The 16651-nt window shown below is 42.1% G+C and overlaps 3 protein-coding genes across 3 annotated transcripts in view; 1 reads left to right on the top strand and 2 right to left on the bottom strand.

The window, feature by feature from the left end:
• The window catches only part of LOC134674848 (putative uncharacterized protein DDB_G0271606), an 11773-nt gene extending 7476 nt beyond the window's left edge, over positions 1–4297 (bottom strand). Inside the window, exons 1-4 of the mRNA XM_063533004.1 lie at positions 4198–4297; positions 3479–3656; positions 2009–2202; positions 795–937 (exon numbers count right to left, since the gene is read on the bottom strand). Coding sequence (XP_063389074.1) covers positions 795–937; positions 2009–2202; positions 3479–3656; positions 4198–4297 — 615 coding nt within the window. The remainder of the gene's footprint in view (positions 1–794; positions 938–2008; positions 2203–3478; positions 3657–4197) is intronic.
• Positions 4298–4302: 5 nt separating this feature from the next.
• On the bottom strand, positions 4303–16310 carry LOC134674847 (zinc finger protein 358-like). The gene is made up of 13 exons (XM_063533002.1): positions 16089–16310; positions 15812–15986; positions 14337–14519; positions 14083–14193; positions 13941–14051; positions 11969–12109; positions 11802–11922; positions 11516–11649; positions 10902–11144; positions 10596–10766; positions 8901–9010; positions 7771–7879; positions 4303–4523 (listed from the first exon to the last, which is right to left on the bottom strand). The coding sequence occupies exons 2-13, from the start codon at positions 15938–15940 to the stop codon at positions 4314–4316; spliced, it is 1773 nt and encodes a 590-aa protein (XP_063389072.1). The 5' UTR covers positions 15941–15986; positions 16089–16310; the 3' UTR covers positions 4303–4313.
• Positions 5106–6770, top strand: LOC134674415 (dnaJ homolog subfamily B member 13-like). The gene is made up of 2 exons (XM_063532478.1): positions 5106–5407; positions 5990–6770. Exons 1-2 carry the CDS (start codon positions 5164–5166, stop codon positions 6760–6762), a joined length of 1017 nt encoding a protein of 338 aa, XP_063388548.1. The 5' UTR covers positions 5106–5163; the 3' UTR covers positions 6763–6770.
• Positions 16311–16651: the final 341 nt, after the last annotated feature.

Here is a 16651-nt window from a genome sequence, read left to right as displayed (position 1 = left end):
AGGGGTAGCGCAACTATGCTCAGTCTGGAGGATGTCTTGACTGTGCCCTTTACCAGGCTAACAGTTCAAAAATGACAATCGAAAGTCAGTCTTACTGTTCGAAAATAGAACACATGTTTGAAATCTCGTATGTGGGAATCTACTCTCCCCAATGAAAAATGAAAAAGCGTTTATTGGTTACAATATTGTGTACAACAAATTATGGTTGGAATCTTCAAGTAAGTAAAATTATACTTGTGGCAGGAGATCCCGCTCTTCCTACCAAAGTTACATACAAAGTAACCGAAAATATACTTAAATGAAAATCTTACAAACTAAACTATATTTAGGCTAAGATATGTGTGTGTGTGTGTGTGTAATGGGGTATAGGTAAATGTATAATATAATATCCCTAATATCCCTTAGCCTGGTTAAGGGTTTAGAACCAATAGATCTTGATTTGTTTTCTCCGCTCAGCGTGCAGTGATCCTATTGGTTCTTGAAAACATACCTCGCATCCTCGCACAGCTCTGGTGGAAACGCAGCCTAAAAGGGCAATATTCACACTATGTCACGAGCCTTTATTTAATTCTAAATACTTGTACAGTCGCCATCAGATATATCGAAGCGGCCAAGGTGCTCTAAAATATCTGAACACCCACTCTAACGTCTTGACAATAGAGACGTGTTCAGATATTTATGAGCGCCTCGGCCGCTCCGATATATCTGATGGCGACTGTACAGTCGAATATGAGCGTGTGTAGGTACTTATGTATAAAATAATTATTTAAAAATCTTAATTAATTCATACTGACCTCGGACTGAGGACTCTCCTGCTCTTCCCCTGTTTGACTGTCTTCCTCCTCCCCCTTATCCATTTCCGTGGACTCTGAAGAATCTTCGGGCTTAACTTCGTGTGTTTTCAGATGCTTCTTGTACGAACCGGTCTCCATAAAACCTGTAAATCGTTTTCATTTGTATAGTCAGGCGTGTCTCACTCCGCGATTTCGTCGCTTTGCTACAGGTAGCTAAAAGTACATCCGTTCGGCCCCAATTTTGGGGTTTGCCATAAGCCGCACGTGACGCTGTCGCCACCTAGCGGCCATATCTGTCCTGATCGTAACAGACGCGTTTTGTTAGAGAGCGAGTCTTCTGTACTTAGTACTATTATTTATTCTGTGGTATGGTTTTGGAATCAAAACTGAAAAACCACCAATTGAACCGCGAGCGTAGCGAGTGGTTCGAAAAGTGGAATATAGAGCGTTACGAGAGTTTCAAGGCACGAGGGTTAAACAAATTTTGCCACCGAGTGAAACGTGCTCACAACGTGCAGCCGAATTTTCTCTCATAGGTATCTATGGTACCATGGCCCACACTGTTAACTGTCCATTGCTGGACCTTATGCCTTTTGTAATAAGGTCCACCGAGGTACAGTTAAGAGTGTTGCTGTTTGCGAGCGTTTTCCAAAAAAATGTACATTTCATTCATGTCTTCAAAATATTAACTTCTTGGGCTCATTTTACTCAGAATCATTTGTACATTCACGCCTAATATATGAAAAAATGTATCCCAAAATTTTGTATGAAAAAATATTCTTCCAGTGCGGCACGTTCATACAAGTAAAAATTTTTTTTATACAAAAATGTGACGATCTGAAAAGAAAAATCTTTGGACACATTTTTTCATGTGCGAGGCGTGAATGTACAAATGATTCTGAAAAAGAAGTCAATATTTTGAAGACATGAATGAAATGTATATTTTTTTTAGAAAACGCTCTTGTACTTACACAGACAAAACATCCTCCAGACTGAGCATAGTCGCGCTACCCCCTCTGCCACGCATACGGTAATTTTACTCCATGTTCGAGTCGAAAGTGTATTTGTGTGACGTCCGTGTCTTTGAACGGACCAATCACGGGCGGGACTTCGCTCACCTCGTCCCGCGCACCCCCGCATTTTTGGCATCATCGGTTGCATGAAATAATTGCTCTAAACTCGGTCTAGAGGATTCCTAGTCTATGTGTACTTACCTCGACCACAAACGTTGCAGCTATATTTCCGTTCGCCGGTGTGATGCCGCCTGTGCACCGCGAGGTGCGACGCCGAGCTGAAGCGAGCCGAGCAGAGCGTGCAGCCGAACAGTTTCTCCCCTGTGTGTTTGCTCGAGTGCACGCGGAGCTCCGCGCGCGACGTGCAGCCCTTGAAACACACTGGACACACGAACCTGAAAATAAAATTTTAAAAATAATACAGATTTAAGCTTCCGTGTAGAGGGACAATTTAGTTCTGAAATGCCTCTAACTGTTGATCTGTTTACGTTAGTGGAGACGAACTTTTCAGTTTAGGTCCAGTTAGCGTGTCGTGAAGAGAGGTCTTGGTGACCCGCGACTTTCAAAGTATTCAAAATGACTGACTAGTTTATAAAAATAAAGATTTACTCTACATTGCCAAAATGAACCAGAAGTTCGTTCGACTTTGTACTTCAAAACTCAGCTTATTTTTTCCAAAACCTAAATGATATGACAAGAGTGAGGCAAATAAAGTCAATTTCAAAATAGAAATCCTTCAACAAGTCCTTCGCAGTGCGTCCAGTGAAGCTGTGGAATGAGCTGCCTGTGTCGCTCAGGCAGGCACAATCGGTTGCGTCGTTCAAGGAGAGGTTGAAGAAGCTATGGTTATCTGATTTGACTGATTAATTTGTCTATATTTCTATTATAGAGTTGCTTTATATCATTCTAATTCTTTCCAATTTTTAGTGTATTTTCCCCATTCCTTTTTGTGTAATATATGTATGTTTATCCTATAAATTTTGTATGTATTTATATCCTTTATCTTTCTGGTACCTTGTTGTACATTTTGCTGCATTTGTCACCCTCTTTTCACTCTCTCCTCTCATCTACTCAAAGGTTAACTGGAAGAGATCCCTCAAAGGGATAAGTTCGCCTTTGTACTTCTTGCTAATTGTATGTTATTTTTAATATGTCTTTTTGTACAATAAAGAGTTTACTACTACTACTACTACTAGAAATAAATATGATTCATTCGTAGATGAATATTAGTGGTACATAACTGATGACGCGGGTTTCCGATCAAACTAATTATACATAGATAATTAAAACGAACACTAGCTTCATAAGTATCCTGGCTACAGAACAACAGATTGTAACTGCCCCCTGTTGCTATTAGCATCCAACTTGAACTTATTATAAATAAATATTATAGGACATTCTTACACAGATTGACTAAGTTCCACAGTAAGCTCAAGAAGGCTTGTGGCGTGGGTACTCAGACAACGATATATATAATATACAAAATACATACTTAAATACTTAGAAAACACCCATGACTCAGGAACAAATATCTGTTTCATCATACAAATAAATGCCCTTACTTGGATTCGAACCCAGGACCATCGGCTTCACAGGCAGGGTCACTACCCAGTAGGCCAGACCAGTCGTCAAATACATAAAATACATAAAACGTTTATTTCTCATACTGACCTCTTATTGCCAGAGTGTGTGACCAGGTGGTTATTCCTGGCCGATGAGGTGGTAAACCGAGCTGCGCATAGTTTGCAGCTGTAAGGTTTTTCACCAGTGTGCGTACGCCGGTGGTAGATCAGCGCGGACTGTTGGGCGAAGCGGCGCTCGCAGTATTGGCATTCGAATGGTCGTTCACCTGATAAGATATAATTTGAATTTAGTTGAGTTTCAACAAGCTCAGGTTCGGGACAGAGTCCTATAATATTTATATCTATTTATTTATTTTATAACTGTACTCATTAACTTTTTTTTTACTTTCTCTACGAAGATAGCGCCACCTACAACAGTGATAAGAATCTGATATGGAATTGTAATCGTCTTTACTCAGCCTCAGATTAGGTAACAGGAGTTCATGGCAAATTTTTTGTCAGGAGTTAAGTAATACACATTTAAATTTAGAATAAGTTAAATTAAGTGTGACATTGAGAAAAGACATCCAATTAAGATAAGTTCCATACACAAAAATATGCAGGTGTCGAGAATTATGTGATTGGCTAACAAATATGTTACTTACCAGTATGAACCCTCATGTGCGCATTAAGCTTGGACACCTCGTAGAATGCCTAGCTGCACACATTGCACACATGGTTACGGATGCCTCTGTGTTTCTTCATGTATTGGACATCGTTTGACAGCAGTTTTAATACAATAAGAGCGTTATAGGATATCTAGCTTACCAGTATGAACCCTCATGTGCGCGTTAAGCTTGGACACCTCGTAGAAGGCCTTGGTGCACACATTGCACACGTGGTTACGGATGCCTCTGTGTTTCTTCATGGTTACATTAAGAGCGTTATAGGATCTCTAGCTTACCAGTATGAACTCTCATGTGCGCGTTAAGCTTGGACACCTCGTAGAACGCCTTGTTGCACACATTGCACACGTGGTTACGGATGCCTCTGTGCTTCTTCATGTGTTGGCAGAGCGTGGAGTGGCGGCGGAAGGTCTTGTTGCATTCGGAGCACTTCAAGGGCTTCTCGCCGGTGTGGAGGCGGAAATGGACCTGAGGAGAATATGCTTTTGTTAAAATAAATATAAGTAGACAAGTTTTTATTGACGACTGTACTTTTGAGGCAGGTATATCGTCAGGCGACAACCGAAGGCCTATTGTATAGTAAAACACAAGTTATTAGTGATTTTACATACATAATTTGCTTTGTATTTTATTATGCAATACGTCCCAAATCTCACAAATGAACCTTATTTTGGTAATAGCACGGTTCACTATGGCTCTTAACTTGTGATATAAATTAGCGAGCTCTGGTTGTCATCTGACGATATAAACTACTCATGGAGACGATTATAACAAGCCCAAACTCAATCAAGTTGCAATGTCACCGAGCTAATTGAGCTCTGTATTATTTTTAAACTTATTATTTATTTATTTACAAGTAAGCAGTAAAATAAATGACACAAAATAAACTAAAAAATAAAATATCTTGTCTGATTTTAGTAAGAGTAAGGGCATTAAATTCCTCGTTGTTTATGGAATTAGAAAATTGAAAACCTTCTTCATAAATATGCAAACAGCTGGCCGTCACTACGAGACATTCGCTTGACATTTGACATTTACGTCAGATTCACATCACAACACGTTTGACATTGACTAACAATTTAATTTTTCATAATTTTTAATAAATACAATGGGTTTCGACTACTACGGTATTTTGGGAGTAAAAAGATCGTGTACTCAATACGAGATTAAAAAGGCGTATCGTCGCTTAGCGCTAAAGTATAACCCAGAGAGGCTTGACGGTGATGAGGGCATGAAGCGAATCTTTGCGCTGATCGGGGAGGCCTACGAGGTGCTGGTTGATCATAAGCATAGGGCAATCTATGACCAGTATGGCGAAGAAGGCCTTAAACGGGGGGTGCCGGGCCCTACAGGTATGTAGCAGTTGTATTACACACGTATACATGATAATATAACATTGCTTCATTATCGTAAACCATTGATTGTAAAAAATAGAAGTAGATATTTTTTAGGGTTCTGTAACGAAAGGGTAAAAAAGGGATCCTGATGTTACTAAGACTACAGTGTCCGTTTGTCTGTCACCAAGTGGTATCTCATGAAATTTTCACAGATAATGTATTTCTGTTGCCGCTATAACAACGAATAAAAACAGAATAAAATAAATATTTAAGCGGGGCTCTCATACGACAAACGTGATATTTTTTCTGTTTTTTGCGTAATGGTACGGAACCCTTCGTGCGCGAGTCCGACTCGCCCTTAGCCGGTTTTTTGGTATTGCTTTCTGATCAGCAAGTGGTTTAGTTAGGAAATTAAAAAAGCACTAGACTCAGACCAAGCTACGGTAAACTGAATGTACGGTAATAATGAAAATATGATGGTTATTATGACGCTTCCTCACTTTGTTCAATTCGGTGCAAAGTTAGCTTAGACGTCCGTCCCGTCGTCTCCCGTCTATTGTGGCCTTTTTTATAATATAATATATTTTAATTTTACAGAATACAACCAGCCTTACGCCTACCATGGCGATCCGCTTAAAACCTTCCACGATTTCTTTGGCACGACCAATCCATACGCCAACTTATTGGACTACTACGAAAACCCGCCACCAATGTTCGAGTCCCCTCTCGGCAGAGGCTACAAAGAAAAGGACGTCACTATTTTCAGACCGCTTGCTTTATCTTTAGAAGAAGTTTACAAAGGAGGATTAAAGAAAATGAAAATACAGCGCTTAGTGTTCACCGATGAAACTTGCTCAGAGCTGAAACTGCGAGAGAAAGTGCTTTCTATCCCTTTCGCGCCTGGTATCTATCCTAATACAGAAATGCTTTTCAAATCTGAAGGCGACCAAGGACCGACCAGGATTCCAGCAGATGTAATATTCGTCACGGAGGACCGTCCGCATGACACGTACGTACGATGCGGCTTGAGCGACTTAATGACCGTCAAACAAGTAAGTTTAGAAGAAGCTCTATGCGGTCTAGATATAACCTTGAAAACCTTAGACGATAGAGTGATCAGGGCTAAAATCTCTGACGTCATCACACCGACTTATGTGAAAGTGATAGACGATGAAGGCCTTCCAGTGCCCGCGTGCCCTAAAAAGGCTAAAGGTAATCTGATTATCCGCTTTAAAATCGATTTTCCGATTTATTTGGCGCCAAAAGCGAAGAAAAAGTTTGCGGAAGCGTTCAGGCTGAATGAGGACGAAAATAAGAAGTTTGACGACATTCCGTGCGGCGCCCTTGCTTCTTCGGAGGTTAGGATTTAAAATAAGTTTTTTTTTTATCAATTATACCTAATTAATAACTGTATTAAAAAAATAAAAGGAATGTTTTTTAAAGATCATTTTATTATTTCTGAAGACGCTTTTGAGTTTGAGGTACTAGCCAAGATGACAATAGTACATCGTCAAACGCCAAACGAAAATAATGTATCCGGATGACAGAGAGCCTACAGCCAAAACCGAATTTCGCAAATTGCGGGCACTTTTCTCTGTTACTTTAATTGATTGGAGAAGTCCCCAACCCGCATTGGGCTAGCGTGGGGACTATAGCCCAAACCCTCTCGTGCTTGAGAGGAGGCCTGTGCCCAGCAGTGGGACATACTTATATAGGCTGAATTATTATTATTATATTATTATATATTATAATAGAGAAAAATGACCGCAATTTGCGAACTTCGGTGTTCTTAGTAGGCCCTCGGATGCTACGATAAGGGACCTATTTCCATACATTATTAGCCGGATCCACACAGGCCGATCATACGCGCGAGGCAATTTCCTTGGGCGTATGCTCGCTCAGTGTGGAACAGCTATTTAAGTTTAGATTGGCTTCGTGGCTGTTTTATAAAAGGACAAACCCAACTTTAAGTCAGTCGGGTTGTAGAAGCTCTTTGAGCACATGGAGCACACATACGGCCGCTCGCCTCGGTGCCGCGCCATGTGCGAACTGTTATAAATCCTTCCTGTATCGTAAATGGCTGACTAAGCCTAATATCAGCATACCACCTCCCTTCCCTCGCATCTATAAGTTCCTATTCCTAAGACCTGAACCTAGCCAGTTCCCTACCGACATCCAAACGCACCGCGTCTCACCAAGTTTCGTGTCGTAGCCCTGGCCCTCATGGCCGTTCAAGGCCATTGTGTAAAGTTAGTTTAAGTACCTATTTAGAAATATATATTTTTTTAATGGACGTCGTGTTTCTCTAGATTATAAAGTTCAGTTCAAATTCAGAAAGTAGCGCGTAGCCGCTGTAGAACCTACGAGGACAAACCCACTTTTAAGTCAGTCGGGTTGTAGAAGCTCTTTGAGCACATGGAGCACACATACGGCCGCTCGCCTCGGTGCCGCGCCATGTGCGAGCGTAGCGCGTAGCCGCTGTAGAACCTACGAGGACAAACCCACCTTTAAGTCAGTCGGGTTGTAGAAGCTCTTTGAGCACATGGAGCACACATACGGCCGCTCGCCTCGGTGCCGCGCCATATGCGAGCGTAGCGCGTAGCCGCTGTAGAACCTACGAGGACAAACCCACCTTTAAGTCAGTCGGGTTGTAGAAGCTCTTTGAGCACATGGAGCACACATACGGCCGCTCGCCTCGGTGTCGCGCCATGTGCGAGCGTAGCGCGTAGCCGCTGTAGAACCTACGAAAAGCAAGTACATTTAACACTTTCGCAACCGGGCAAAAAACGGCGCACTACCCCAGAAACCGGTCGTCTATATCTGCTATATCCGCTGGGCGGGTTGTCCGGCATCTGAGCAAACATCGATCAAACGAGTGCCTACCACGCGGGTTCTCGGTAGTCAAAGTGTTAAAATATGTCTGCAACTCACAGGTATACTTATTTAGTAGTAGTAGTAAACACTTTATTGCACAAAACAAGTACATAACACAGAGAGAGAATACAGTAAATGTGTACAAAGGCGAACTTATCCCGTTAAGGGATCTCTTCCAGCTAACCTTTAAGATTTATTTAGTATGCTTCCTCAGCTCGCCCAAGGAAGGAAAAATAACTAAGCAAATTTTTCTATATTTGTAGGTAAAGGTGCTTTAAACAACATACTAAAATAAAAGTACTAATGCATGGGGTGAAGCTAACGGGTAGGTGTGTAAAGGTCTCTTGTTTTAGTTTTTCGCAAATAACTCCTTAACGGTGGCCCATAGCAAAAAAAGTTATTATACATAAGTAATCTACATTTGTTAGCTAGCTAGTGTTTGTTAGCTAATTAGTTCAAAATTTATAACTGTATTATTTTTTTTGTGTACCTATAGCTTAAGTTGGTTATGGAATAAATGGGCTTTTTATTTTATTTATTAATCTACATAAAATTTTCTATGCTTTTTAGCTAGGATCGAAGTGGCGAGTGGGATACGTTTATTATGGTAAGGATAGATGTTTAAGAGGGGTACCTCTTTTCGCAAACCGAGCACTGGTGGGTCTTCTGCTCGAAGTGGGTCTGCCTGTATCGGTACAGCAGGGTTTTGGTGGGGAAGTTGCGTTGGCAGACTGAGTTAACCTTCTACTTGTGTTTAGTTTCTTATAGTACCAACCTTTTCTCACAAACCGAGCACTGGTGTGTCTTCTGCTCGAAGTGGGTCTGCCGGTGTCGGTACAGCAGGGTTTTGGTGGGGAAGTTGCGTTGGCAGACTGAGTTAACCTTCTACTTGTGTTTAGTTTCTTATAGTACCAACCTTTTCTCAGAAACCGAGCACTGGTGTGTCTTCTGCTCGAAGTGGGTCTGCCGGTGTCGGTACAGCAGGGTTTTGGTGGGGAAGTTGCGTTGGCACACCGAGTTAACCTTCTACTTGTGTTTACTTTCTTATAGTACCAACCTTTTCTCACAAACCGAGCACTGGTGGGTCTTCTGCTCGAAGTGGGTCTGCCTGTATCGGTACAGCAGGGTTTTGGTGGGGAAGTTGCGTTGGCAGACTGAGTTAACCTTCTACTTGTGTTTAGTTTCTTATAGTACCAACCTTTTCTCACAAACCGAGCACTGGTGTGTCTTCTGCTCGAAGTGGGTCTGCCGGTGTCGGTACAGCAGGGTTTTGGTGGGGAAGTTGCGTTGGCAGACTGAGTTAACCTTCTACTTGTGTTTAGTTTCTTATAGTACCAACCTTTTCTCAGAAACCGAGCACTGGTGTGTCTTCTGCTCGAAGTGGGTCTGCCGGTGTCGGTACAGCAGGGTTTTGGTGGGGAAGTTGCGTTGGCAGACTGAGTTAACCTTCTACTTGTGTTTAGTTTCTTATAGTACCAACCTTTTCTCACAAACCGAGCACTGGTGTGTCTTCTGCTCGAAGTGGGTCTGCCGGTGTCGGTACAGCAGGGTTTTGGTGGGGAAGTTGCGTTGGCAGACTGAGTTAACCTTCTACTTGTGTTTAGTTTCTTATAGTACCAACCTTTTCTCAGAAACCGAGCACTGGTGTGTCTTCTGCTCGAAGTGGGTCTGCCGGTGTCGGTACAGCAGGGTTTTGGTGGGGAAGTTGCGTTGGCACACCGAGTTAACCTTCTACTTGTGTTTACTTTCTTATAGTACCAACCTTTTCTCACAAACCGAGCACTGGTGGGTCTTCTGCTCGAAGTGGGTCTGCCTGTATCGGTACAGCAGGGTTTTGGTGGGGAAGTTGCGTTGGCAGACTGAGTTAACCTTCTACTTGTGTTTAGTTTCTTATAGTACCAACCTTTTCTCACAAACCGAGCACTGGTGTGTCTTCTGCTCGAAGTGGGTCTGCCGGTGTCGGTACAGCAGGGTTTTGGTGGGGAAGTTGCGTTGGCAGACTGAGTTAACCTTCTACTTGTGTTTAGTTTCTTATAGTACCAACCTTTTCTCAGAAACCGAGCACTGGTGTGTCTTCTGCTCGAAGTGGGTCTGCCGGTGTCGGTACAGCAGGGTTTTGGTGGGGAAGTTGCGTTGGCACACCGAGTTAACCTTCTACTTGTGTTTACTTTCTTATAGTACCAACCTTTTCTCACAAACCGAGCACTGGTCTGTCTTCTGCTCGAAGTGGGTCTGCCTGTGTCTGTAGTCTGTACAGCAGGATTTTGGTGGAGAAGTTGCGTTGGCAGACTGAGTTAACCTGCTATTTGTGTTTAATTTCTTATAGTACCAACCTTTTCTCACAAACCGAGCACTGGTGGGTCTTCTGCTCGAAGTGGGTCTGCCGGTGTCGGTAGAGCAGGGTTTTGGTGGGGAAGTTCCGTTGGCAGACTGAGCATGTTGGCTGCTTGGGCGGCCGCTGCTCGTGTGTTCGCATGTGCATTTTTAGCATGCCTGGGCCCTGTGAACAAATGATTACGTTAGTTGAAAGATCTGTCTGTCTGTTCTTCCGCTTCGGCCTACCGATTTTATGACTTCTAAACGTAAAAAAATTAGACTTTCCTGGCCGTCTGTCTGTCTCTCTCTCTGCACATACCTTGAAAGTCCTCTCACAGATGGGGCACATCGGTGGCTTCTTGCAGTTGGCCTTGATCCAGTTAGAGTGAGACCGCATGTGTAGTTTCAGCCAGCGTGCGTGTTTGAACTCCTTGTGACAGAGGTTGCACACGTGACGTCCCGGGGCGACGGAGGATGTGGCTTGGAAGACTACCAGTTGGAGGTAGTTCTCTTCGTCCGAGTTGAGCCCGGATTCTTCTTTGCTTGGCTGTGATGTGTCAATCTGAGAAAATAATAGTAAATAAGTTTTTTGGCAACTTTTGATTTGATAAAAGCTTGTACCAAAAATTAAATATTCTGTGCTGTTTATAAATGCTATATCTCTAAGACCGCAGACTGGACGACAGCGGCCGCTCTCAACCAAATATACGTGGGCAACACTGAAAGTTTCTGGATTCTGATAAGTGAGACAACTTATTTTTTCTAAGTGGCCAGTTCCAGGAATACTCAGTATGCCCTAAGTATGAACGGCCTTGACTTGACGCTCTCCGCGCCGCGTGCCGCTTGCGTCAACTCTACGGCCTAAGAACGTAAAAAAAAACAAATGACGGCGTCCGGCACCAGGCCCAAGACTTTGAAAAAACAAATGACTACCTGCTTGTTGGGGTCAACGAACTCCTGCTTGTCGGACAGCGGTTCAAACAAGCCGTCCAGCAGCTGCGGCGTGTTGTTCATCGGCAGCTCGATGTACTGGATGTACTGGGCGGCGTCCGGCACCAGGCTCAATACTTAAACAAATGAGTACCTGCTTGTTGGGGTCAACGAACTCCTGCTTGTCCGTCAGCGGTTCAAACAGCCCGTCCAGCAGCTGCGGCGTGTTGTTCATCGGCAGCTCGATGTACTGGATGTACTGGGCGGCGTCCGGCACCAGGCCCAATACTTAAACAACTGACTACCTGCTTGTTGGGGTCAACGAACTCCTGCTTGTCGGACAGCGGTTCAAACAGTCCGTCCAGCAGCTGCGGCGTGTTGTTCATCGGCAGCTCGATGTACTGGATGTACTGGGCGGCGTCCGGCACCAGGCTCAATACTTAAACAAATGAGTACCTGCTTGTTGGGGTCAACGAACTCCTGCTTGTCGGACAGCGGTTCAAACAGTCCGTCCAGCAGCTGCGGCGTGTTGTTCATCGGCAGCTCGATGTACTGGATGTACTGGGCGGCGTCCGGCACCAGGCCCAATACTTTCTCCTGCAAAGATGTGAAGGTATGAATAACATTTTCTTTCATTTGTGGCTTTTCTTATATAACACACGGATTAGCAAGCTGAAGTGGCAATGGGCAGGCCACATTGCACGCAGAGAAGATGGCCGATGGGGTCGAAAAGTACTTGAGTGGAGACCACGGACTAGCAAGCGAAGCGTAGGACGTCCACCCACAAGATGGACAGACGACCTTGTTAAGCTCGCCGGAAGACGCTGGATGCTGGTCGCTTCCAACTGGTACGTATGGAGGTCTAAGGAGGAGGCCTATGTGCAGCTGTGCCCAGCAGGGGGATGTATAGAGGCTGAATTATTATGAATTATATTCACAAGATGGAGAGGGCTGGCATAAGGGGAAATCCACTACATTTGCTAAGTGACTATTTACAGGGGCGAACCCAGAGAGTCAAGATAGGTGACTATATAAGCCAGGAGGCAGACATAACATTCGGCGTCCCCCAGGGATCTATCCTTGGGCCCACACTGTTTCTACTCTATATTAACGAACTGACAAATCTCCGAATACAGTGTGGGCACACTTTGTCTTACGCGGATGACACTGTCATAGTCTTTGAAGGTCCATCTTGGGAGACTGTGTTTGAAAGGGCTGAGACAGGTCTCAGTAAAGTGTCTTCTTGGCTAAAAACCAACCTTTTAACTCTTAATATTAATAAAACAAATTACATATGTTTTACTAAATATATCAGCTCACAACCTAATAATAATCTTAACTTAAAAATTCATACTTGTAATAATTCTAATCTAATTTCATGTAACTGTATGGAAATTGATAAAGTAAACTCCACGAAATATCTAGGTGTAATGCTGGACCAGCGCATGTCATGGTATACTCATACTGAATATGTTAATATGAGAATACGCAAATTGATATGGCTTTTCAAAAAGTTAAGACATATTACTACAAAAAATCTACTAAATCAGTTATATATAACTTTAGCTCAATCAGTAATGTCTTACTGCATATCGGTGTGGGGTGGTTCAGCAAAAACCAAGTTTTTGAAGGTTGAGAGGGGGCAACGTTGTCTACTTAAGGTTATGTACTCTAAGCCATACAGATTCCCAACGAAAGATCTATACCACCTAAGTGACTTACTATCAATGAGGAAGCTGTATGTATTGAGTCTAACAACGAGACTACATAAAACATTACCATTTAACCCGGAGCTGCTAAATCGTAGAAGAAAACATAATGTTGCTCCCCTCTCTACTACAAAATCTGTATTTGCTAAGAGACAATTTGGGGCGCAATCTGCATATGTGTACAATAAAATTAACAAAGTATTAAATATATATAATCTTCAGCTGTACAAATGTAAAAAAACACTAACTGAATGGCTTAAAATACTTAACTATGACGAGACAGAGGCTCTGATATACTAAGTTGGTATTAGTTAATTAACTTAAATTCTAATGTACTTACCAGTTTCTATAATACTATATTATGCTTTACAGTACCTATCGTATAAGAAGTTCCGATAAGTTCTTCATAATTCACTTGCACTCACACGATCTCACACACATTCATATACATAAACACACACACACACACACACACACACATACACACACACACACACATAAAATTAGAATAAATTGTACTACATATTAGCTTAAGTTTCCTTTTTGTACGTTAAATAAATATAAATATACAACTTGTTGCTACGGAGGAGCGGGGCTTCCTGATACAGGTATAATATACTTAATAGGGAGTCCCAACCTGTTACCTGTTATGTAACATTTATTAATGTAATAAATAATTTTTCATTTTCATTTTCATTTTTTCATTTTCATTTTTCAACCTCATTATTCCTTGCCTCCTCAGCAGCATTCTTGGCGTGCTCGCGTAACGTCACGTCGTTCCGTTCCACGAGCTCCTTGAAGGCGTGGCAGCGCGAGATCTGGTGTACGCACTGCAGGCACAGTTGGGATCAGTATACCAACCTCATTATTCCTTGCCTCCTCAGCAGCATTCTTGGCGTGCTCGCGTAACGTGACGTCGTTCCGTTCCACGAGCTCCTTGAAGGCGTGGCAGCGCGAGATCTGGTGTACGCACTGCAGGCACAGTTGCGATCAGTATACCAACCTCATTATTCCTTGCCTCCTCAGCAGCATTCTTGGCGTGCTCGCGTAACGTGACGTCGTTCCGTTCCACGAGCTCCTTGAAGGCGTGGCAGCGCGAGATCTGGTGCACGCACTGCAGGCACAGTTGGGATCAGTATACCAACCTCATTGTTCCTTGCCTCCTCTGCAGCATTCTTGGCGTGCTCGCGTAACGTGACGTCGTTCCGTTCCACGAGCTCCTTGAAGGCGTGGCAGCGCGAGATCTGGTGTACGCACTGCAGGCACAGTTGGGATGGCAGGCCGTCACCGACGGATACCTGGTTAAAAAATAGTTATTTGTTTTACAAGGGGGCAAAGTTGTTGTTTAACCGGTCATGCTAATATTGATACCCGCGCAGGCGAAAGACTCCAAGATTGGAGGAAAGGTTCGAAAAATGAAATCTTAAGTGTTGCGAGGGTTTCAAAGCACGAGGGTTAAACAAAATTTGCCCCCGAGTGAAACACAAAATTATTCACCGCACCAACCCGAAGCAAATATTCAATGTAAAATATCAAACATAATCAAACCAAATCTAATCCAAATGAATGTTATTAAATATTTATCATCCAAAATCATCATTTAAAAGTCAATTATATCAGCAAAAATAAGAAAACAACTCAAAATTTGCATTTGATTACTTTGCCTCACATGTGAATAAAATGCAACTTTGCTATCAGTTTTTGAAGTGCAAAGTAAGCCTTTCCGAGCTGGTGTGATGAAAAAAATATAGCATGGAAGATGAAGGGTTTAAGGTATTGTTCCACATCAGGGTTCCCCTAAAGTAATAACAGAATAAGGGTTAGAAATACATTAACATTTTAAAAAAATCTCCACAAAAACTCTGATTGCTCCGAGCTGACCATTGTGTTCTGGCTTTAAAATTTTTAGGAAAGGTCAAGGATGTCAAGGTCCAACATTCACTTGCAGAAATGTTTCCGTTTTTTTTTAAATTTTAATTGCCATGTAAAATTAGAATACGCAAAACTCGTGATATTTCTTTGATTACAGTCCATTTTATTTTTTAATGGAACTGTCTGACGCGTTACTTCATTTCTAAATCCGAGTTTATATTTTCCAACATCCATTTCCCATTCCATTTTAACATAATTACCTAAAAACTGTATCGAAAACGGGATATTATAATACACATACATAATTTCATTAAAATGGTTTTACCTTCCGAAAAAGTTTCAAATAAATGAATTCCCGCCATTCTTGTTATCAACTTATCAATCAGTTGTGATAAGGATGACAACAAGAGATAAGTTACTCAATTAAATACCCGTCTCGGTCCCCCGTCTCCAGAAAATATTAAGTTATCATACATCGACGTTATACCATCTCACTCGCACCAATGACCACGCTCGCGCCAGACAGTGACAGAAAGATATTTCTCAATCGAATTTGGAAAATGAGCAACGCTGCCACAGTAGTACAAATTGGTTACTGAATTCTAAACAAAGATGACGCGATGCGTCGACTTCTGTCGGTCAACCAACGTTATACGCTTTCCCCACGGGTGCGAAAGAGAGCAACACATTCCCAAAATATCACAATTCGTTATCTCACCTGCACTTTAGAAATGCCCATCAGCATCGTTGCAGTAAGTTGCTCGAATAAAGGCCTCATGTCTTTCTTGATTTGCAAGCACGCCCGACATATTCGATCAAATTGCAAAGGTTTGTTAGCAGCAGCCATTTTGGCTGGCTATTGCGCTGATTTCGTCCTTGCCACTAAAATTGTACTGAAAAAGTAAAAGAACATTATGTATTACGAAATATTAAATGCCAAATCTTAGCTAAAAAGTTAAAACACTACACAAAATAAAGTTTATCGTAATAATTACACTTTAAAATTGAACACACACCTCACTATGTATCGCACTACACTGCACTGCTTGCGAAACAGCCAAGGGGAAATCGACGTCGACGAATCGAAAACAAAGAACACACGGGTGGGTGGGGGAGATAACGAGTGAAAGGGAAAACGATAATTTGCAATATTGAAAAAAATATCGGTAGTAATGGTACTTTTTCAATGATTTTTATTGACTGTTTAGTAAATTGAGATCATAATAATGTGCCTTTATAAAAAAATATGCCATTTTCGTAATAAAACCTGACAAAAACTTGGTAAAAATTGAATGAAGAAAAGAGATAGACAATGACAAGTTGAATCAGCTCAATACAAGATGGCAGGGGGTCAATGGTACATACATTTTTAAAACCTAAAAAGATCGTGGAAATCGACTTTTTACCAATGTTTTGGTAAAGTTAATAAACTGACGATAAGTAGTTAATTCAGAAACAGTTGTTTCGTAGTTCAAAACGTAAATTAGGTGAGAATACGTACTCCTCAGTTAAATTTCAAGCAAAAGGATGTTGTTATCTCTTTCGCACTAGCATGATA

The sequence above is a fragment of the Cydia fagiglandana genome, chromosome 20, assembly GCF_963556715.1.
Source record: "Cydia fagiglandana chromosome 20, ilCydFagi1.1, whole genome shotgun sequence".
In the NCBI taxonomy this organism is placed as follows: Eukaryota; Metazoa; Arthropoda; class Insecta; order Lepidoptera; family Tortricidae; genus Cydia; species Cydia fagiglandana.
Note: the sequence above shows the minus strand (reverse complement) of the source record. Positions and strands in the feature narration are given on the sequence as shown.